The 17,812-nt window shown below is 41.3% G+C and overlaps 1 protein-coding gene across 1 annotated transcript in view; it reads left to right on the top strand.

The window, feature by feature from the left end:
• snd1 (staphylococcal nuclease and tudor domain containing 1) overlaps window positions 1–17,812 on the top strand; it is a 176,916-nt gene that overhangs the window by 11,749 nt on the left and 147,355 nt on the right. The window contains exons 6-10 of the mRNA XM_013910931.1: window positions 1,641–1,732; window positions 2,384–2,542; window positions 2,650–2,756; window positions 2,935–3,025; window positions 8,340–8,444. Of these exons, the coding sequence (XP_013766385.1) occupies window positions 1,641–1,732; window positions 2,384–2,542; window positions 2,650–2,756; window positions 2,935–3,025; window positions 8,340–8,444 (554 nt within the window). The remainder of the gene's footprint in view (window positions 1–1,640; window positions 1,733–2,383; window positions 2,543–2,649; window positions 2,757–2,934; window positions 3,026–8,339; window positions 8,445–17,812) is intronic.

Raw genomic sequence — 17,812 nt, forward strand, 5'->3', positions numbered from 1 at the left:
CCCCCACCCCTAGTTTAAATTATAAGGTAAAAACACCAATCATCAGACAGTCCCCCATGAAGTGACATGTGGTGACAGTGGAGAAGAAGAACTCTTAACAAGGAAGAGCAGACAGACAGAACAGGCTCTCATTTTTTGCAAATACTCGAAATAAAGAGGATTAAAAAACAGACTGCGAGAGACAGTGGATTAAAGCTGGTTAATTATAACCTTAGTATTATTATTATTATCATCGTTATTATTTCAAGCAGTTTTGTATTCTTGATTATTTACATGACTCTTCATTAGCTTATCATACATTTATTAAACAAAAGTGTGTTTTATAAGATAAATTGTTGGCATTTTTGCCTTTGTTGGATAGTGAAACAGTGAAGATAGACAGGAAGATGAGGAAAGAGGGGTGCAAGACATGCTGCAAAGGGCCACGGGCGGGACTCAAACCTGGGCCGCTGCTCTCTGAGCTAAATGGGCGCCTAACAAAAGTGTCTTTTAAAGGGTTTAGTTCATTCATACACAACTTAGAGAAAAGGTAAATAATACAGAACACATAATTTAAAAAAAAAAGCGAATTAATTGCTCTATTACCACACTATGGCGTGAAGGAGAGGTGAATGAGACGTCCCTCTGCAGCCTGAACTTACAGCGCTTTCTAAATTCAAGATTGTTCAGAGTCACCTGACCTAGCCCCTAACTTCAAGGTTTATAAAAGAAAAAAGTTTTAAGGTTAGTGCGTCTGTCTCCTGAGCTCACATGAGAAGCTGTTTCCAAAGGATAGGTTTGTGATGAGAAAAGCTCTTAAATTCAGTTCTCAATTTAACATTAGAAGAGATGGTAATATGGGAAAAATGTGATCTCCTTTTTCCCGTTAGTACTTTTTGTACAGCATGTTGAGTCAACTAAAGATTTTTAGGACAACCAGATGACTGGGAATTACAGCAGTGAAAATAAGTAATGATAGAGTAGCTTTTCAGCGTCCCTCCGAAACAGGATGTTCCTAATTTTGACAGCATTGCACAGATGAAAGAAGGTATTTCTAGTGATTTGTTAAATGTGTGTGTCAGGGAACATATGCTGGTCAAACTTGACTCCAAGATTTCACAAAGTTGTCATATCATGTTAATTATATTTTTTGCAAAATCATTCGAAGCAGCAGTTTATGAACACGATGTTACTTTTAAGGGTGTGAAAAGTATTCCAGTTCAGTTCAAACTGATCACAGCCTTTTGATGTCAAAAAGAAGGAAGTGTTCTTCCTTTAAATCTAGAGTAGTGGGTTTTGGATGAAATGTGACTTTGATGTGGAGTTCAGTCTGTGACTTTCTCCTCTCAGAGGACAACTCTTTTCAGTCACACTGTTCATTAAATCATTGGGTTGTGTGTGCCTGGTTCCTGTTTTGAGTTCAATAACAATCACTCATTGAGCTTTCTAAAAGCAATTGGATTGCACCCTGGATCACTAATAATTCACTCCTAGATTTCCATCTTTTAAACTCTACATTTTCCTAAGCCAGCAGTTGCGTGATTTAGTTTTGTGTAGTTTACAACAGTTACATTTAACTTTAAGAACTTGAGGTATTTAAGCACATCATAATTTGACACACAATCTTTGATTTTACATTATGTTGTCTCTTCTCCCTTTAGCCATCATCGAACACGTGCGGGATGGAAGCGTTGTTCGTGCCTTGCTGCTCCCAGACTACTATCTGGTCACTGTTATGCTGTCTGGTATTAAGGTAACCACCACTTATTTGCTGCACATACAATTACATGTTACATAGTGTGGTTTTATTTGCTTTAAACAATTAAGTCTCTGCAGTTTCTGCAAGGAGATTGAAGTAACAACATGTAGTTAAATAAAAGCCACCCAGCTATTTTTTTTGGTGGTTTTTGACGGTTCCTTCCAAAACCCCCCACTCTTTTTTATTTCTTTCTTTTTTTTTTTTTTTACATAAGTAATGTCTCTTTCTGTCACTTCCTTTAGTCTGTTTATTCTAGCAGTGGTGTTCTTGCACATTTGCCCATCAGTCTCTTTCATCAAGTCCAGCTTTGCCAATGGATCACTTAAGATAAATAATGTTTTTCATCCCCCACTTGAAGACATTTCATTCATTTCAAGGTGTTCTTCGCCTCATTGTTCAAAGACTTGTCTGCTTGTCGCCCATGGCGCTTATATTTGTCTGGTATTTTGCCACGCTTCAGACATGATTAGAGATAACATGCACATCAAGGTGACAACAGTTAAGAAGACGGCAGGCACAGTGAAAAGAGTTTCTTGCAAAGTGTATTTAATCAGTTATACATTTTAATGCACAAATACTTGGAAAACATACACTGATTAGTGCATGGGTAATCTATATTTCTTTTTCCGTTTCTCTTCCTCTCAGTGTCCCACATTCAAGAGGGAAGGAGATGGTACAGAAACGCCAGAGCCATTCGCAGCAGAGGCCAGATTCTTCACTGAATCCCGTCTTCTTCAGCGAGACGTTCAAATCATCCTGGAGAGCTGCCCCAACCAGATCATACTGGGCACCATCCTTCACCCGGTAAAACACCGGAATCAGTACCTAGTGGTGACATTGTTAATTCTTGGCTTTTCGTTTTATTCCTTTTGGTTTTTTTTTTTTACCGTGCTCATTTGATTTTGTCTCAGAATGGTAACATCACAGAACTCCTGCTGAAAGAAGGGTTTGCACGCTGTGTGGACTGGTCCATGGCTGTTTACACCCAGGGAGCTGAAAAACTCAGAGCTGCTGAACGGTACGCAACAGAAAATACATTTTGACACAAGCCAAATTCGATTTAATCACCTGTTTTTAGTGTTTTCCAGCCAACTGGATATTTCTAGTCACTTGATTAAATCATATCTCCTGATATCTGACTAATGATGAGTATTTTATATTTTTATTTTAAATTTTATTTGTCGTTGTCTTTCCAGATCTGCCAAAGAGCGCAAGGTTCGGATCTGGAAAGACTATGTGGCGCCAACAGCCAACTTGGATCAGAAGGACAGGCAATTTGTAGCTAAGGTGAGGACTTAAAGTGGTAATTTGTAGTCTTATTAAGAAGGGGCTTGTTATGAGGATCATTTTGCTTCATCGGGGGGAGAGAGAGCATGTGTAGAGTGTAAATCTTTGTGCATGACATGAAGGCATTGTTAAGTATGTGTAAGACTTGAATTTGGTTGTAAAAGGAAGCGAGAAAGGCAGCTTCACTTGGATTCACAAGTTGATGCCTTCTGCTGCATTTCCAATTTTCTCTCGGTATCGCAGCAAAAGCACGAGCACTCTGATGCTTGTAATGAATTATCTCTTCCTGACACTTCTTGCTTTCACGTTTACACACCCCAATGAATATATAGGGAGAAAAGATCCCCTCAGTAAAGGTACAAGGAATGCTTAACAGCAACCTTGAAGCAATCCCCAGGCAAATTAGTGCCAAATTGCTGGCGTGTGCTGTAGCAGCGGCACAGAACGACCCCAAAAGCCAACAACTAGAGATATTAGCTTTGGAGGTTATTGGCCCGGCCCTCGGGAGAAAAGAAACATCCATAATATCAAGTACAGTGGGGGTGCAGTCCATCCTAAATGTCAGCACATACCGGTTCAAACCAAATAAGATTGACTCCTTGATACATTTGGTAATATAGCTTAACCTTGTTGTCACAATGAGATAACACATTACAGGGCACTTTAATGCAGTAAAGCAACTCTAGCCTTAAAACGTCAGCTTTAAATGTGGCCCCTTCTGAGCATTTTGGCTAGTTGCCCCCATACCTTCCCCTTAGTAAATATATATATTTTTCTCTCTGGAAACGCTTAATAAAAAGAAAAAAGTTGAGCCTTTTGGAAGTTTCTTTTGTCTGCATTTGCTCCCTCCAGACCCCAAACTTTTAAGACCCTGAAAAATTCATAGCCGGCCTAAGGGTTACATAAAAGGTGTTGCTTTGGCAATCTGCTTACAGAATGAATTTGATAAACTGCACAAGCATATAGAAGGCACCAAAAGAAAACTATGAGCATGTATATTTTTTTCCCGAGTCAGAGGGAAGAGGATCGAGAGAGGATAAAACATTAATATTATCGGTGCGAGCTGCGTTTAGATCTCTGTGAACCCCCTCAGTAAAAGAGGGTTGAATGTGGGCAGTGTGCAAGTGAGGGAACATTTGGTGGTGAGCTCAGGGGAGTGTATGAAAAGCAGGCACAAAGAATATAAAAAAGTGAGAGGTAGAGGGTTAAAGAAGACACTGAAAGTGTAGGTTTGTGTGGATGTGTATAGGATGAAAAGGAAATGAGTAGTCAGTCTTTTTTTCTTTTGATTTATTTATTTATTTTGGCCTTCTGCAGTGCACTGCTCATGCCCCCAGTTAAACTTTGATGCACTTTTGAATTTTTTCTCAGGATGTTTCTTTGTCCTTTACTTACCTTGCAGCTTAAGCTTGCTCAGTGTCAGCTGCTGCTATGTTAGCCAGTTTATTTGGGCATTAGTTTAGATATCGTACTTTGTGGATGTGGTGACTCGTCTGGGTGATCTCCTTTAAAGTGCAACTTCTTTCTATAACTTAAATGCTGTCTGTTATAGCTTGCAAAGTAATTCCAGTGAGTGATAAGCCTCTGAGATGGCAGGAGGACCACGCAGGTCTAAAAATGTTCCCTTAAAAATTGATTTGATGGAAAGTGTCTTGTTGACCCTGCAGCTAGTTGAACTGTTTTAACGCTAAGTACATACCGGGCAGGCTAAAGTTACGCAGGCCCGTCACTCCCCTTCTGCACTCGTCCCTGTTACTTTTGTCGGCACCTAATGCTGCAGTGCAGCCACTCTCACAAGGACACTTTTATCCATCAATCCCATCATCATACACTCCTCCCCTCTCCTCATCCACTCTGCTTTTCACTTCTTATTACCTGAGTGATGGATAGAGTGGAGAGACGCAGCGGGTCCAATCCCCACAAGTCAATCCTGCTGACGCATCTTCCTTTTTGACTGTCTCGACTCTTTCTCCCCCTCCTCTGCTGGGACTAAAGAATAGGAATGTAGGCCATGTCCCAATAGTACCCCCTTTCTCCCCCAGGTAACCACTGACTTGCAAGGTGATAGACAAAGGGTGACGTACTGTAAAGCCCTTTGCCAAGCTCATCAGCGGCTTGTCAGGAAGACTGCTGGTGATGAGCTCATCCAAATCCATAAGAATCATATGTATAAGGTATCTGGATTTACTGCTCTCCAGCTGGGAGTTTTAGTAGTTGCATAAAGATTTTCTGATCGGTGTTGGGAGTAAAAAGGCTTATGGGTGTGCTGTTAAATGTAATGAGGCATAGGTGCAAAATACAATTAGTAAGTATGGCTTAATACTGTGTGTAAGACAGAAAGGTGACATGTGCACTGCCTTTAAACCAAGTCAGACAAACTGGGCTTAATATCTGACAGCTTCTTAAAATAACAAAACAAAATGACACATTTGGAGAGAAAGGCTTGCAGGTTAAACTCTAAAGTTGAGCAGCAGTAAAGTAAGAAAACGAAAAAACATCCCTGCTAGAGCAGGGGTGGGCAATCTCAGTCCACGAGGGCCGGTGTCTCTACAGGTTTTAGATGTGTCCTCGAACCAACACAGCTGATTTAAATGGCTAAATTAGCTCCTCAACATGTCCTGAAGTTCTCCAGAGGCCTGGTAACGAACTAATCATGTGATTCAGGTGTGTTGACCCAGGGTGAGATCTAAAACCTGCAGGGACACCGGCCCTCGTGGACTGAGATTGCACACCCCTGGGCTAGAGTCCCTCTAAAGCAGGGGTTAGGAACTCCAGGCCTCGAGAGCCGGTGTCCTGCAGGTTTTAGATCTCACCCTGGGTCAACACACCTGAATCACATGATTAGTTCGTTATCAGGCCTCTGGAGAACTTCAGGACATGTTGAGGAGGTCGTTTAGCCACTTAAATCAGCTGTTTTGGATGAAGGACACATCTAAGGACACCGGCCCTCGAGGCCTGGAGTTCCCTACCCCTGCTGTTTAGTGTTTTTGTTTAACAGCATTGTGCAAATTAAGTGCTTGTCATATCTATGTGATATGCTTGTTATCCCTATATGCAGCTTTGATGGCATTTAAACCTGTATGTTAAACCATGGCATTTGGATCAAATCCACTGGTGTCCATGGAACACAGTGCATTGGTGATGTGAGGCAAGTAATGACCAAGTCCTGGCTAAGCCCACATGTGGCCATGTGGTTAAAACCAACTGAATAAACGTGAGAGTCAACCAGCACTTTCCCCGATAGTAGCCAAGATTCTCCTTGCGCTATGACTGATCTTGACCACTGCAGATGTCATGTCATTACTAGGCAGAGGGTGGCAGTAGATCCCCACCGTTCGAGTAGCAGAATAGACCAGTGAGTCATGCTGCCAGCCTGTTTGTCTCTTCTGCCTGCTCGCTCAACCCTCGTGGCAGCTAACTTTCCAAAGAGTTTTTGCTCTATTTTTCGATCTATTCTCCATCTTTTCCTCTGTCTCTGTTCCTGTGATATTTGCTGTGAGATTACACTCTCTCTCTCTGGCTCGCTCCAGCTTTCTGTTCGTCTATCTTGGTGTGTGTTGATCTGTCCTCCTTCGCCTCGCTCCTCTCACCTCCTCCAGCTGATAATTAGCCAGTAAATGCTGAGCCATTTTTATTCTGCTCCCGCCACGTTCTCTCTCTTGCACTTTATTTACTTGGGCAGGCCACAAAATGACCTTGTTACAGTGTGAATGCATGTAGGCTGGTATGTGTGCGCGCGTCTATGTGCACGCACGCGTCCCCTCGCACTTACTCATTACACCTCTCCCCTTCTCCGTCTCTCTCCCTCCTGCTCCCTAAGTCTCTGTATCTCTCCCACTCAGCTCAGTGATTAGTGTATGATGTATTTTGGCTGCTTTTGCAGGCAGCCTATTTAGCATGTGGGCTGGTCTAATTTCTGTTCTCTGGTGGCAAAATGCAACGGCAGTCTGATTTGTTTTCATGGAATAATGAATCTCCCAATGAGCCTAATATACCTGGATTTGTGTCTGCAGTATCGACATAAAGTTTCAACTTTTTCTCAGTTTTTGGTTGGTTTGTTTTTCTACCACAGCTGCAGCCACACAAACACCCACGCAGTCCAAATTGTGGTTGATACATCGCTCAGACCTGCATCTCTCATTTTGAGGACTTTTGTGCCCGGCCTACATATGAACTCCACTTTGAGTGATGATGAGGCCATTTAATGCATGTGTGGGTGGCTACATGTGTAGGGCGATTGATTTCTCAGTCTGTTGCAAGTGGCCTACTTAAAGGCTCTGGGTTTGGATGCCTTCTCCGTCTAAATCACATTATACCCTCAATCTGTCTTCCAACTAAAGTGAGCACATTGGACGCCACATATATAGACTGTGCTGCGTTAGAAATATTTGCTTCACCCTTCATTTTTAACGACTTGACATGAGTACACATTTCTCTGAGATTCATAATTTATCATCTATGTCAGTAGATTTCAGATTTCCCTCTGAAGTTCTGAGTGCTTTTGTGATGTTCTGTCATTGGGAAGAAATGGTGTAGTTCTAAGCTATCACTTTCGAACATCCACACATACTTCTGAACTGTACTTCCCTAAACTCCCATTGGAACAGAGAGAAATAACATTTAAATGCCAGACATAAATTAGTCTGTGTATTTAGTTACACTTCTAAAGGTCTGCAGAACAAAATGCTGCCAGCCAGTAGTCGAGTAGACAACTGCGTAATGCTCTGCCAGTCTATCTTAAACACGATGTTTGTGGTTTAGAGCTTTTTTTTCCTCACGCACTCTTGTCTCCCTCCTCTACCCTCCCTCCTTGCCTGCTGTCAATCCCCCAGATTGCAGAACGTCCTCGCCCTGTCCTCCAAACCTAGCTGGCCTACTGGGATGCCTTAGCTTGCTAACTTACTCATTCACTCAAGGATCGCTCTTTCTTACCTCCCTCTTGTTGCCTCCTGCTCATGACAGCACACAGTGTGCTCTGTCACTCTCTCTCTGCCTTTGAACAGATCTCTTCCTCTCCATTTATCCTTTACCTGCTCCTTCACTTCCCATCTTTCTGTCAGTCTATCTGCTTACTCACTCAACAAAATGCAATGCCATTCTTTTTCTTACTCCAGCACCCCCACTGCCCTGCACATAGGTTTGTAATTACCCCAAGGTTTTAAGTTTTTGGACCCTTAAATTGATTTCTAATTGAGTTTCATGTTCTTATTTTTGTGCTGTATGCTCACCTAATCACATTCCCGAAGCTTATTATTTTGGGTAGCTGTTTTTTATTTTAATTGTTCCCGCTCCTCTGTTCTTCTATTCCTTGTAGGTGATGCAGGTGGTCAATGCTGACGCCATGGTGGTCAAGCTCAACTCTGGCGAATACAAGACCATCCACCTGTCCAGCATTCGGCCCCCAAGGAATGAGGGAGAGGTACAAAAAAAAAAAAAAAATCTATCTGCTTTTAAATGTTTGCACAGCTTTGCTTGCAATGAGGAGCTACTTGAAATTGAAGGAGTGAGTGAATGTAGTTGGATGAGTGAGAGCTTTGTGGTCAGCCAGCATCTGGTGTCAAGGTATTTTCCACCTAAGCTTAGTTACTTAAAAGCTGCACAACTATAAATATCTGTCCGCCCCTTTGTGTTCTCGTGGCCTCTCTTCTTTCCTTGCACGTCAGTCTAAATTCTTTCCAAAAGACTGTGGATTTAAGTCTGACCACTTGGTGGCGCCCCTGCAGTTGGGGCATAAGCAGATACAGTGAAACAGTAGTACACACCCAGTGGTTGCAGCACTGCAGAGAGTGAGGCAGATCGATTTTTTTTTTTCTTTTTTCTTTTTCCCCTTCCACACTCGCTTTCCTCAGAATCACTTCAAGACTGAAAACACACAAGTACATGCTTACACACGTATACTTGGGGACACCTGGGAAAAATACTAATTGATACAATATATGGTGTCCTTAAAAGACGAAACAAAACAAAGACTGCAATGACCTGGAGTCTGTTGTGCTCGATGTCTCTCATTCCTTACCTCCTGAGCACTCATCAGGGAAATTAGTGTTGGAGATGAAATCTTTTGCATTACTGTGCAACAAAAACATGCATTGCTTATATTTCCAGGTGACTGACGTGCATTTATTTTTGAGAAAGAACCAATCAAAGCATTTTATTTGACTGCGCTTACTTATCACAGGTTTGACCATCGTGCTTTCAGTCAGCACACCGTTTCGTGTCATATCCTTTTATATAAGCTTGTATTACATTTTCCTCCTCTAAAGGTACGAGGCAAAGGGGGTGTGGCGCTTTTGTCTAGGCAGCGGTTGTAAAAGTCAGCTTACAGACTATCTGCAATAACCCTTCTTTCGTTTTTCTTCTGTTTTGGTTGTTTTGGTTTTTATTGACTCCCTCTTTGTGCATTCTGTCTGTTTTATGGCGTGCGCTTTCCTGTCTTTTCCCTTTTTATTGTCTTCTAAGTTTGGTTTTTATTCTCTGTCCTCGTCCTATTCTCGCAACTCGCTCTCTCTCCCCACCCCTGGCATTGTTGGTGCCTCCCATCATTAAGACACTAGTACTTTGTGTCTTCCCTCCCTCCCGTCTTCCTTCTGCTCTCTTCTCCACAGTCACTTTCTGCTGTCCTTTCCCTCCGGGTGTGCTCAGTGTGGTCAGATTGTTGACCTGTGCCGTTGCCCTTCGTGTGTATTTATTCTCCTTAGTTATCTGTGGTTGTAACAAGCTTGTGGGCAAAAGCTTCTCCATTTTGTCTCTCTCCTCTTCTCTCGTTTCCTGCATTACACAGCATTTGCTCCTAACTTTTCTCAGTGTCTCTCTTTACTCTTGTCTGTCCCTCTTTTTTTCCTCTCTTTTTTTGCCTGCACCAGATGCTTCAACAGTATGTGTTTTGTGCTTCATTACACTGTCGTATGTTACAGGGAGCCTGGGAGAGTGAGCCCAGATGTGAACGTTTGTGTGCATTGTATTGGTGTTACATCGGCACAGTGCTGTATTGCTTTTATCGCACTTCATGCATGTTTAATTGTGTGGTCGTGTGTCAGATTATTGTGCAAATACCCATATTCATCAAAATTTGTTTGGTTTGGGTCTTGCCTCACTGAGCTACTAGAGTGAAATTAGTAGCAGGCTGGATAAAATTTGACTGAGTATAATGTACTAGCTCAGAGTACTTGTTATTACCCATTAGATTATTGTCTCCTGTTGTTTATAGAAGGATTATATAATAACACAATAATTACACTTAAACTTAGTCTTCCTAATCTAAACAATAAAGTAAGAACTACCTAAAAATTCCTTTCCATGTTAAAAACATGGAGATTTTTTTTAAATTGAATTGTATATGTCAGAGTTGTTTTGTCACACACGAAGCCGTCTATGTGGAAAAGTCGGACCATATTCTCAGTTTTGATGTTGTTGCATGTAAACTGCTGCTATGTTTTAGTTTTAAATGAGGGTAGTTTGCGGTGCTGCTGCTGGTGTCATTTGTTAGGTTGTTATTTCTGTCTGTGAGCTAAAGAGCTGCCTGCATGTCTCTAATGCTGTTGACTTAGCTTTGAATGTTGTCGCTATGGCAGCAATACAGAGTTTTGATAGGTTTGCAGAGACTTTGATGAGCCCTTTGACTTTAAGGTAGAATATAGCAAGTAAGGGAAAAAAAATGCCTGTGCATGCAATAGGGAATTTTATGTCCTGTCTCATTTGCAAACTGGCCCCTGTGTCTGACCACTAAATTAGGCAAGTAAGCTGTTATCTTAAGTGAGCAGGAGAACTTAATTTCATGCCCTGTCCACACACCTTTACAGACGCAGATGTAGCAGTTCCCCTTCAGTTATTAGAAGCCATTCTGGACATTGTAATTTTACATTCATTACTGTTGCTTGAATGATTTAGAAAGCCCCAAAAATATTGTTTGACACCTCAGAATACCGGTGCTCATCTGTATTCTCAAGCTCATAGCTAAAAGTTGCCAGGAGGATGGATCCACACTGAAAAAGCCTAATTTTGTCAACTTCTTACCTGTGGAGGTGATTCTCAGCTTTAGATTTGTAAAGGGAGACGTCAGGGCAGGTATGTCTCAATCAGGTCCACGCACACTGACATCATGTTGGCTAACATCACCAGTGAACTGTCTTCTTGCTTACAGTGCAGCAGGCAGTCATAAAGACATTGCCACAGTTTGAGGTGCAGCTTCAAAACACACACACAAACAGACATGCTTGGTTAAGCTGCATTAGCCTATGTCAGGAAACATCTTGGAAATTGGCGTCAGAGTGTCTGCAAACTGATTATAATAAGAAGTGATATATATGGCTGTGTTAGCACTGCAGTCTGCAAGCTTCAAGGAAACAAACTCAGCAGTTACACTCATACATTGTAACTTAAATGTCACATTATTCATTACTATATAATGTTGACATGATATTGTATCTAAACCGACGAGTAGGATATTTGCTTATAGGTTCTTTAGATTTATTACAGTCGTTCTCAAATCGTGACCATGGCCTATATTTACCTGGCAGAACAATTCATTGTGAGTGAACATGCTTTAAATTTAGCTTGCTTTTCATTACTTTGATGTTGTTTTTCTTCTTAAGTACTTACGATGTCATCCCATATTACCAAACTAAAAATTTTTTGAAGAGATTTACTATTAGATTCAAGTCACGCAGCGTGCTTGGCCCAGCCCGAGTTTTCACATTTTTCTTCCTTAGGAACTCTTGTGTGATTTTGGCAGTGTGCTTTGGATCGTTATTATGCTGGAATATTTCTCTTCAGCCAAGCTTCTGGAGACCGAGAGTCATCTCATCACCCAGTTTTTTACTATATCCACAGGCATTCATCCTACCATTTTTAAATGTAATTTCCCTAGCACCTTTTGCACTTCTGCAGCCTCTTGTCATCACGATCCCATCTCCAAGCTCTCCATGTTCAGATCAGACTATGATAAAAGTCATGCTACCAATTGTTATCGGCTTCTTTTCATGTTCTTATTTTACTGTTGATGTCATCCAAAGAGATTTGCACCTTTGAGTGCAAAGAATCTTTTGGAGCTAGATTGTGCAGGCATTTTTCTGCTGGTCATTTTAGATAAGTGAGAATATTCAAAGGTTAGTATATAACCATGTTTATGCAGATGGCATGATGGGAAATTGTGTTTAAATGATCAGTTTTCTTCTCTTTTTCTTCAGTGCTCACAGATACACTTTAGTTGCATTCACTTACTACTTTGCGACCTGTATTTTCACTGTAGTCTTCTGAAATGTTTGTTTTTGATTTCTCATAACAGGAAATCTGCAACAACTTAGAAATAATACAGTTATTAAGAGGTGATACGGTTTGAATCATTTGGCATTTAAGTGATGTTGCACAGGGATGTGCTTGTTTTTGTCGTTCATACACCGTATGAGTGTTGTGTTCTGTAGAGGTCTGTCGGGATTGTGTCGTGCCAGTTGTCATTATTATCTTTGTCTGTCTGGATGTGTGTGTGCCCTGTTGAACTTGGTATTCTGCAACAATGCCATTTATGTTTGTGTGTCAGGTTGTGTGTACTTTATTGGAGTATGGAGACCAGATGCGATGTACCAGTGCACTGATGAACTGTGACAGTTCCTGCCAAGTCCCTCTCCTCCTCCCATCTTCTGTGGGTCGCTTTAGTGTCCTAATGCCACATCTCCCCCTGTCCTCTCTGATGACTATGCTAATTGTGCTCAGACTGACAGATTAGTTGACCAATGGCGTCTGTTTGCAGAAAAAAATAGGATACAGAGTTCCTCAATTGTTTTTTTTTTTTTCTTCTTTTCTTTCTTTGTTTGATTTTGGTTCCTTTCCTCCCCAGTGTTATTTTGAGCTTGGGAGTTGGAGTCAGCTTTTTCTTCTCTCTATTTTCCTCTCTCCTTTCTCTTTCCTTTTTTTGGCTTTCTTTCTCCATTTCCTTTCATGTGCAGTAGGACAAACCCAGTGTAAACACGAGTGGGGAGATACGTCTATACCACAGAGTGACTCACTGTTACGCCCACTCACTCACACTCATTGTGTTTGGATGTGTTTGTGTGTTTCTGCTTTGATGATACGTGCATCAAGTCTCAAATGTTTGCGTATGCGTGTCTCTTTGTTCATTTTAATATATCTGTGTGCTTATGCAGTTTAAGTAGGGTTAAGGACAGTGTTGATGGAGCACAGAGAGCAGTTAACTCACTGTTCTTATACTGTATACAGCAGCATGATGAATATGGCTCTTGCATACAGCTCTCCCTACTTGTCCAACCTCTCCGCAGTTCACCTCAGCCAGATTGTTCAAACCTGTGGTGAAACCGCCATATTTACCAAAGTGCTAATCACTGTGGCTTGTTTCTCTAAAAATTCAGTACATGCAAAACATGTGGGCAGAATATGACCTTTGAAGTACTTGGAAGTCACAGTTATAGTCAGAGTTATTTGACGTACTATTTTTGAACAATACTTAGAAGGCAGAGTGGTTTACCACTGATTGACATGACAATGACAGTCAGAATGTCGAGGTCTTTAAAAAAAATGTTACAGTTGTTAAACTAATTACCAATTGTAGCATAATGACACAATTTCAAAGGAAGCTTGAGAATTCAATTAATTATTCAAAGTGTATGTGGAGATGAGGCCTATATGGGAGTGTTTGTTGATTTTCATTGGTTTTCCAGAACCGCACATAATTTTTGAAAATTAGATACAGATTCTTTAAAAAAAGTCATGCTCGTACAGATTTTGTAAAGAATTACAGAGATACAGCTGTATAATTACCAAATCTTTCAGCATAAAGGCTCATTTGCTGTTGGCTGTGTTTTTGTGTTCGACACTTTATCTTCTCCCACTCGGCTCATTGTTTTGGTTTCCTCCCTCTCTCCCTCCTCCTGACTTCTGTCCTCATCCTCAAAATCTTGTGTCAAGCAGTGTGTGCGCTCGGAGCGTGCCTAAAAGCCTAGCAAGAAATGCTTTGACCTCAAGATTGGTAGCATGATGACAAGGGAGGAGGGTCACCCCACCCGTGATTCACTTATGCGCCACTGGCTGGGTGAGGCACACCGGGAACTGCTAGTACCCTTCTTCTCTTTTATTATTTATTTAATTATTTATTTATTTTGCATTTCCTACTTTTTAGATGTCTGTACTTTAAAAGTAGAGGCTTAGCTTCCTTTTGTTTCTGTGTGAGCACAAGAGGGGACGATATTTAAAAAGCTGCATTAGAAGATTATCTGAAAGATGTAGGTTACAGTACTGATTTGCACCTCTTGAACAGGATTTGTTTAGATAAGAGTCATTTATAAGCTTTGTGGGGCTTTCTCTTTGAGATAGGTGCAGTGTTATCTGGCGCTGAACTTTTAGAAGTTGAATGACTTTGGCTTTATTGGCTTAAAAAAAAAAAAAGGGAAAAAAGACATGGAGAGCTCCAGCTACTCAGTCTGTCCATCACTCTGTCCGTCTGCAGGGCAAGTTCGACCGTCTGCTTCAGAAGCTTTTTTTTTTTTTTTTTTTAATAAAACAAAAGCACATTAAGTTGCAGTGTAGCTCTCTTATTCAGGCAGCAAGTGTGATGATTTAAGTTGCAGTTGGTGTTTGACATTCTTATTAATAGCAGAACAATCTGAACATGGGCTGAAACCTGTCCCAGCTGTCCCAGTATATTTACCCGTGTGGTAGCAGCTAATCATGAGTCGAGAGGCTGTTTGTTTTGGTGGCGCTGCGGGTAATTTCACTGTGAAATACAGGTTTGTTTGTTGTGTCTGTTGTGAAATCAATTCAAGTCGGTTTAGCAATGACTTATTCATATCCTGCATGAATTTTGGATTGTACGCTATAACGAGCAATAATTTTTCTTTCTCTCTCTTTCTCTCTCTCTCTTTTTTTTTTTGTAGTGCTATCTCTCCACCCCAGCCTACCTCAGCAATTTATTGTTTATGCATGCATATTTTAGTAATGTTAATGGGCATACAATATTAAATGCTGACTGTTTGTCTAAGCCTCCCTGTGCAGTGCTTAATAAAAAAAACAGTGCCCATCTTGTCTGGGACACACATGCAAACCCCTAAAAACTAAGCCCCAGAGATCACGTACAAAAGATTTTTAAAACAGCGATCTGAAAACAAACTAAATGATCCCTCCCACATAAGAGAACCCGTAAACAAAATTGAAGTGCTGTCAAGAGCCTGCCAAACCAACAGGCGGCGATATAATCTAAACCCTAAAGCCATGTTGGCCAATCAGAAGCCTGTCAACATGTCAACGCTGCAGAGTTTCTGATTATCTTAACCCCGGAAGGAGTTATCCAAAAGGTCTGTTTTCAGTGACCTAAAATTGTTTTGGCGTGTGGAAGAAAGGCCAAAATGCATGGGAGGGGAAAAAAGAGAAACAATGGTGTTATAAAAACACACAAAACCCAGAAAAAAACCAAGTGTTCATGAAGAAAGGGCCCCAAGCCCAATACTGTACACTTCCCCCAACACCAAAGCCAAGCATCACAAAGTGTGACATGCTCCTGAGTCATGATTTCACCCCAGAAGCTGCAGATGCTCCCAGCACGAGCATCCACACATTTGCAGCCCAGTACTCTGCAGCCCTGTGACACTGTACAAGTCAGCCAGAGCCATGCCTCTGCAATCGTCAGACACGATTCCTGAGCTGTAGCGGGTAATTTAGAATGAAGGGAATTTACCCCAAATAGAACAAAACTCCCCCCGAGGACACTGAGAGCAAACTGTTCTTAGTGGGTTATGGCTGAGACAAAGCAGTGACACTCTCCTCTCTCTGCAACCTTCCTGCAGCTGCATAATAGCGGTTTATGGTAGAGTCTGACCAGTAGTGGACTTTTGAGGCCAATACAGTATTTATGGGGAATAAAAACAGTACTGTGTAGATGCCACCACTGTCTACATATTGCACTTTCAATATATGGGATATTGAAAATACATTTTGTGAACTTTTATTAAAGCAACTTTACCCACTAAGGCAGTGCTTCATTCCACACCACTTTATTTTCAGTTGACAGCTGAATGTGCTGTCGGCAGCACTGAGAATGTTATAAACATTGGTGTAGTAGCTGCTCGATTGGAAAATCTATGAGATCACGCATTTTCCAAAGTAATCTGGGAATGACAGCTGGGATGGGCTCTGGCCCAGTTGGATAAGTGGGAGAAAGAAGGATGGATATACTTTTTTTTTTTTTTTTTAATAGTTAAGCATCGTCTTCTGTGAATAACTGCATAAATGATTAAATAAATGTTTCTGTATTTGAGTTGTATTTATGAAGACACCTGTATCTCTGTAGCCTGCTATTGTTATCATTTGAATATCAAATGATAATATTAGATTGTTTGGGTGTGGGTGATGTCGGTTTCTCCACTCCAAAGTTGAAGACTTGGACTCATCAAGGCAAATAGCTTTATGTTATGCTTGTTTGGCAGGGGAGAGACATTTATTTTGAAAATCTTTGAATTGCGCTAAAATTGTCCACAAATTTGTTAGGCCTTGTTGTGCAGCATAGCACAAGTTAGACTGCAGTAACGTTGGACCGCACTGGTAATACTGGGCAGTTGTTGCAGTCATTAGGCATTAGCGCTTCCTTGTCTCACTAAAGCGCTGGCTGTTTTTGTTTAAGAAATAGCTTTCCCCTTCAATTTCTCGCTTAGCATGGTGGTGACAAGAATACTATCAGCCAAGGTGAGTTTTAAGGCAAGGTTAAAGTTGTCCAGTGGATAATGCCGGACATGGGCATTGGTTTGGAGAATGATTGCCTGTGTGTTCTTCACTACTGCCTGTTTGTGGGTTGTTTTTTTTTTTAGTTGTAACATTTCCTCTGATTGTCTCATCTTCTTGTTTTCCGACTCTTTCACCTTTCCACATTCCACTCAGTCTAGCTCTGTTCCCCGTAGACGTTCTAAAAGATGCAGGAGAAGTACCTTTTGTCCTCTTGGTCTACTTCTTCAGTCCTTGTGCCTAATTGGCATAGAGTGCTGACATTTACACTCTTGGCCCTCAGTGACATGGCTACCTTTACACCGTGAAACAGCTTATTAGTTAGAAATGAGTCTTCCTCCTTTCTCACTCTTCTCAAGCCCATTCTTTGCTCTTCTCCATTGAAGTTATCTTGTTGTTTTGTATCCGTCTCTATCAGAATCCCAGTGTAAACACCAGAGTCCATTATCTTGGAACTGTCTTAATGTTGAGTTAATGTGGCGTGATATGACATTAAGGAAAATATGCTCCAAATGATTTATTTCACCCCACCAACGTCAGTCATTCTCATCCCCAGAAGTTGGATGACTGTGTCTGCAGCTCAGGCACTAAATGCAGGAGGCTTGGCTGGCAATGGTCCTAAGAGGCCCCATTATCCCAGTGCAACTGACTTGGTAGGGATGAAATTCCCAGGCGATTTGCCCCGACTGACACAAAATGAAAGACATTGGCTCCTGTCTGAGTGGTAAAGGGATTTCCACTTGGAATACTTGAGATTAGCCCTGAAGTTTGATCCTGCACAGACTCCACTAGTGAAAGTAGAAGGGAAGGAAGCAACAAATATTGAAATTTCATTATGGTTAAAGAAAGGCTATTTGAAGGTAGATTAGGTTATTCCCATTATGTGCCAGGGCAGTTGAGCGTATTTTTTTTTGAGGACGTTTTGATTTTTTCTTCCTTTTCACCAGTAAAGTTTGCCCCACCCTCTAACAAGACTAGTTTTAAACACCGTAATGCCTTAGTGCCATAGGCACGCACGCATGCTCATACATCCTTTGCTCCCCATGTGTCTCATTCCACATCCATCTG

The sequence above is a fragment of the Pundamilia nyererei genome, unplaced genomic scaffold (genome assembly GCF_000239375.1).
Source record: "Pundamilia nyererei isolate P.nyererei 1_Seehausen unplaced genomic scaffold, PunNye1.0 scaffold00052, whole genome shotgun sequence".
Taxonomy (NCBI): domain Eukaryota; kingdom Metazoa; phylum Chordata; class Actinopteri; order Cichliformes; family Cichlidae; genus Pundamilia; species Pundamilia nyererei.